Here is a 4,100-nt window from a genome sequence, read left to right on the forward strand (position 1 = left end):
AGTCCAGTAATTCACATGTGGCGGTCTTCGATTGCTGCATGTAACCTCTGGATGAAGAGAAAGACTTGTGTAACAAAGTAATAAAGATAAGATTCATCATCATCAGCATCATCATCAGCATCAGCATCAGCATCAGCATCATAATCAAAAGTTAATGAACCATACCACACACAATAAAGAACAACAATTTCATAACCTGTGTCTGGGACCACGCCTTTGCGGTTCTATACCTTGGCATACTGGTCGTAAAGTCCAGTCTCCATTCTCTTTGCATGTAGCTTCAGCTGAGGTGTCCCAAAGGTTAGAAATCCAGTGCTTATTTCCACAAATGACTCTCACTGTGTCACCAGGTATAAACACATTATTGGAAGTCGGTTCATAATTGGTTCCCTCCAGTGGCGGTGGCAGTCTACATACTATTGCTTCAATTGTTGAATTAATTAAGCATATTATTTGTTAGCACCAATTTTCATTAGTCAGTGCGATACAGCCATGAAATGTGAATACTCAGTTTATACTTACATTCACATGCAGGGGTAGGGCTCCATTCTGCTGTTATTCCTCGTTTGGTGCATTTTGAAGGTCGTACGTCAATGCTTTTATATCTAGCATCACACCCAAAGGGCAGGATTTCGTGTTCTTTGTACTCTTGAATCTTTCCACGCACAAAACCATGTTCAAAAATGGGTACTGTACATTTTACCTCTGAAAAAAAAAACACACAAGCATAAATTTAGGCTTTTTTTATAAATAAAAAAAAAAGGGATGCACAGTAACCACCTATTAACCTTACTCTAGAGAAAAAGAATGCGCTTATTTTAAAACAGTCAAAGGTAATGGCCATGAATGACAGCTTTTGTTTTAAACATGTCTCGCACCTCGTGGAGGGTGGGGTTGGGACGTATTTTTGGTTCTCACATTCTCATATTGCCAGCCCAAATTGTCTAGAACCTCTCAGCAAATTTTCTTTTTTTCAAAGGGTCGCTATCAGCAGGTTATCAACATGTGATGTAGCGCTGAGTGACCAGGTTGGTGTAGAGCACAGGAGTAACAATCAGAGCACATAAGGGTGAGACTTGGTGCAAAGTAGGTAGAACAATGATGATACCAAAGTGACGGACAACAGCCGGGAGAATTAAGCTGGTACGAGTTGTTATATTAAACTTTTGCCCAATCCAGCCAAAACGGAAATACGGAAAACATCTTTCTTTTTTGGAAAAGCTTTAAGTGCAGTTGGTTTTTGGTTGTTCCCAAAAATGCCTCAACAGTGCTCCTCTTACACTTTTAAGTTTGTACACATTCAATTCCATTCCTTCATCCCCTCGTGTCTTAGTCCTCCCACCAGAGGAGAGAGGAGTTGAGGCGATTCAGGTATTAATCAAAATCATACTTTGCTTATCATTTTCAAGCAACACCAGTTAAATAGGACATTAAATAGGACATTGTCATCTATCAATTGGCATGCCTCTTCAGCCCGGTTCCCCGTTTAACAACATTTTATTGTGAATTTGTAGGAAACTTATTTTCTCCTGGATTATATTAGTTTTTGTTGTATCACAAGTATGTTTCACATCATAGTCAGCAGAAGTCGAGATAGGGAGGAGGTCATGGGTGGGTCAAACAAACACAGGACTTTCACACAGGAGACTACTGTGTGAAATTAATTGTCAACATTCAACTATTTTAATCCACATCCCTAACCTGATGTTTTTTTGATTTATTTAATTTACAACATTACATGTTGAAAATTGCGATCGTAATCAGGGAGAAAATATGTGTCCCTCAAAATATAATTGAAAATGCAATTTAGTTGTATGGGATCATCATTTTGAAGGAGACAGTGTTGACCTTTTTTTATACTTTTATACAGTGTCCGATAAGACTTCTGCAAAGGATACAACTATGTATTTTGTTATTGAAGCATCCTTCAAGATGATGCGTTGAAATTGATATCCGGGTTACAGACAAAAGGCCGTAACACAGAGAGAGGAGACAAGGCGTGAAAAAGAGAAATGCGAAGAACCTACGGTCTTCATAATTCACCCGGCACATCTCATGGTGGGTTATGCATGTATTTGTGTGTTTCTATCTTCACCTTTGTCTCCATTTTCATATTTCTTTCTAAACAGTAAGACCTTCTGGTTTATTTGGGAAAGCCTGCTGTACCTTTGCATTTAGGAACGTTGCCACGCCACTCTCCATTTTCATCACAATACATTTCTGCTGACCCATACAGGATTTCAGTGCTGGACTTGCAGGTGAATCGAACTACATTGCCAAAGGTGGATTCATCTGGGTCCCCAATCACCTGGACATTGTTATCCACATTAATCACTGGGCACTGTTGTGCTGGTAGGAAAACAGAAAAGATAATACATTGGATGATCAAAACACTTTTAAATGTTTCCGCCTATAAGCAGGTAGGCAATATAGTTTTTCCAATATTTTCTGACAGAGATAAACACAGTGACATTTCTCCTTGTATGTTAGGTACTGAACAAATATGATCCTTTATTACAGCTGTACCTTCACAGACCGGAACCACACCATCCCAGCCGTCAGCCATGCAACGCCGGTAGCTTTTGCGACTGACCATTTGATAACTGGAACGAGTATTATGTAGAACATGGATAATGGGAATGCATTGAGTCAAACTCAAATTGCACCTCTAGCTATGCAATGTATACTATAGTGATGCAGAATAATACACACAACATATAGAAAACATACGAATCAACAGCATACATTTGTGGTTATAAATATTTTCATACCCTTTATGGCAGGTGAAAACAACTTGTGACCCAAAGACAAAATCGTCTCCATTTTCCAGATGAAAATCTGCAAACTGGGCATCACCGGGATGGCCACATGTTCTCGCTTCAACCATAGGAATGAAAGAGAATATGGGTAAATATATTTATACTGCTCAAATTAAAGTGAAGATACAAGTGGACCTCCTTTCAATAACACACAGAATGTTATTTTATTTTTGTCATCGAGCACTCATTTGACAGAACATATAAAGCATTACATGTTGAATATGTATCGTAGTCTACGGATTCTTAATGGAAGATTATTTATATCCAAACAATAAAACAAATTGTAACTCACGTTCACATGGCTTGCCTCTTGAATCCCATTGTCCTTCCTTACATATCAACTTGAAAAATCCCCTGTAGCCAACATTGCAGCCCACTCTCACTTGTTTTCCATTAGGGTAGATGGCCTCCAGACCAGTTGTGTCAAAATTGGAATCAAACAAGTCGCCACTAAAAAACTGTTCACGTGTACATTCTGTGGGACAGCAAAAATCAGAAATAAATCAAAATCATTTATCACTACCCCCCCGACCAAAACATCAACCCACAAATTGAATCGTGCAAATGACTTTAACTACTTGGTCTTACTTTGACTTTTCACAAGCGCCAGCAGATACATCCACAAAAACAGGACCCAGCTTTGGGTAATCAAGCGCATTTTATCTTTGTATCCTTGAACCTCTAAACAGAAGCAGAAACTGGAGAATGACACACAATCAGACAGAGAGAGCTGTGGATTCAGCAGGCAAAACAGATTGCTCAATGATTTATGCAAGTCTGTTCCAGCCTCCAACTACAATCTCATGCTCAACGAGACTGAAAAAAGGAGGAAGTGACCAATACATTATATGCAAGGCCTTAGAAGTTAGTACATCTCTACAAGTATACAGTACCACAGACCACATAAAGAACACCTTATACGATACACTAGATCCCAAATAAAACCATAAAAACACGAGGATGTCTTCCTTATATCAGTACATGTATGAGATTGATATTGCAGAATACGCTCAATGAATTATGGAAATTATTTAGCAAAAAAACCATCACACAGTCTATTTTTGTTCTTTTTTATTAATACATTACAATGAGTGTTTCACTGGGTTAGTGGCCCTGTGTAACCAGGATTTCCTATGTTTCACAAAGAAAGAGAGTATTCCTGTCAGGGTTTATTAGTTTTCTTTTTCTTCCATGGTAATCATTTGCAGCAATCAATAGAGCAAACAAATGTGTTGCATTCAGCTGCCAAAAGGCAGATCCTGGCATCAGCTGTTAAAAATA

At 38.6% G+C, this 4,100-nt stretch overlaps 1 protein-coding gene across 1 annotated transcript in view; it reads right to left on the reverse strand.

The window, feature by feature from the left end:
* Window positions 1-3,637, reverse strand: part of LOC117729317 (complement factor H-like) — a 17,127-nt gene extending 13,490 nt beyond the window's left edge. Inside the window, exons 1-8 of the mRNA XM_034530288.1 lie at window positions 3,408-3,637; window positions 3,112-3,294; window positions 2,772-2,877; window positions 2,527-2,603; window positions 2,167-2,349; window positions 523-705; window positions 231-422; window positions 1-47 (exon numbers count right to left, since the gene is read on the reverse strand). The exon at window positions 1-47 is cut by the window's left edge and continues 133 nt beyond it. Of these exons, the coding sequence (XP_034386179.1) occupies window positions 1-47; window positions 231-422; window positions 523-705; window positions 2,167-2,349; window positions 2,527-2,603; window positions 2,772-2,877; window positions 3,112-3,294; window positions 3,408-3,477 (1,041 nt within the window). The 5' untranslated portion in view covers window positions 3,478-3,637. The remainder of the gene's footprint in view (window positions 48-230; window positions 423-522; window positions 706-2,166; window positions 2,350-2,526; window positions 2,604-2,771; window positions 2,878-3,111; window positions 3,295-3,407) is intronic.
* Window positions 3,638-4,100: the final 463 nt, after the last annotated feature.

This window comes from Cyclopterus lumpus, chromosome 4, assembly GCF_009769545.1.
Source record: "Cyclopterus lumpus isolate fCycLum1 chromosome 4, fCycLum1.pri, whole genome shotgun sequence".
Taxonomy (NCBI): domain Eukaryota; kingdom Metazoa; phylum Chordata; class Actinopteri; order Perciformes; family Cyclopteridae; genus Cyclopterus; species Cyclopterus lumpus.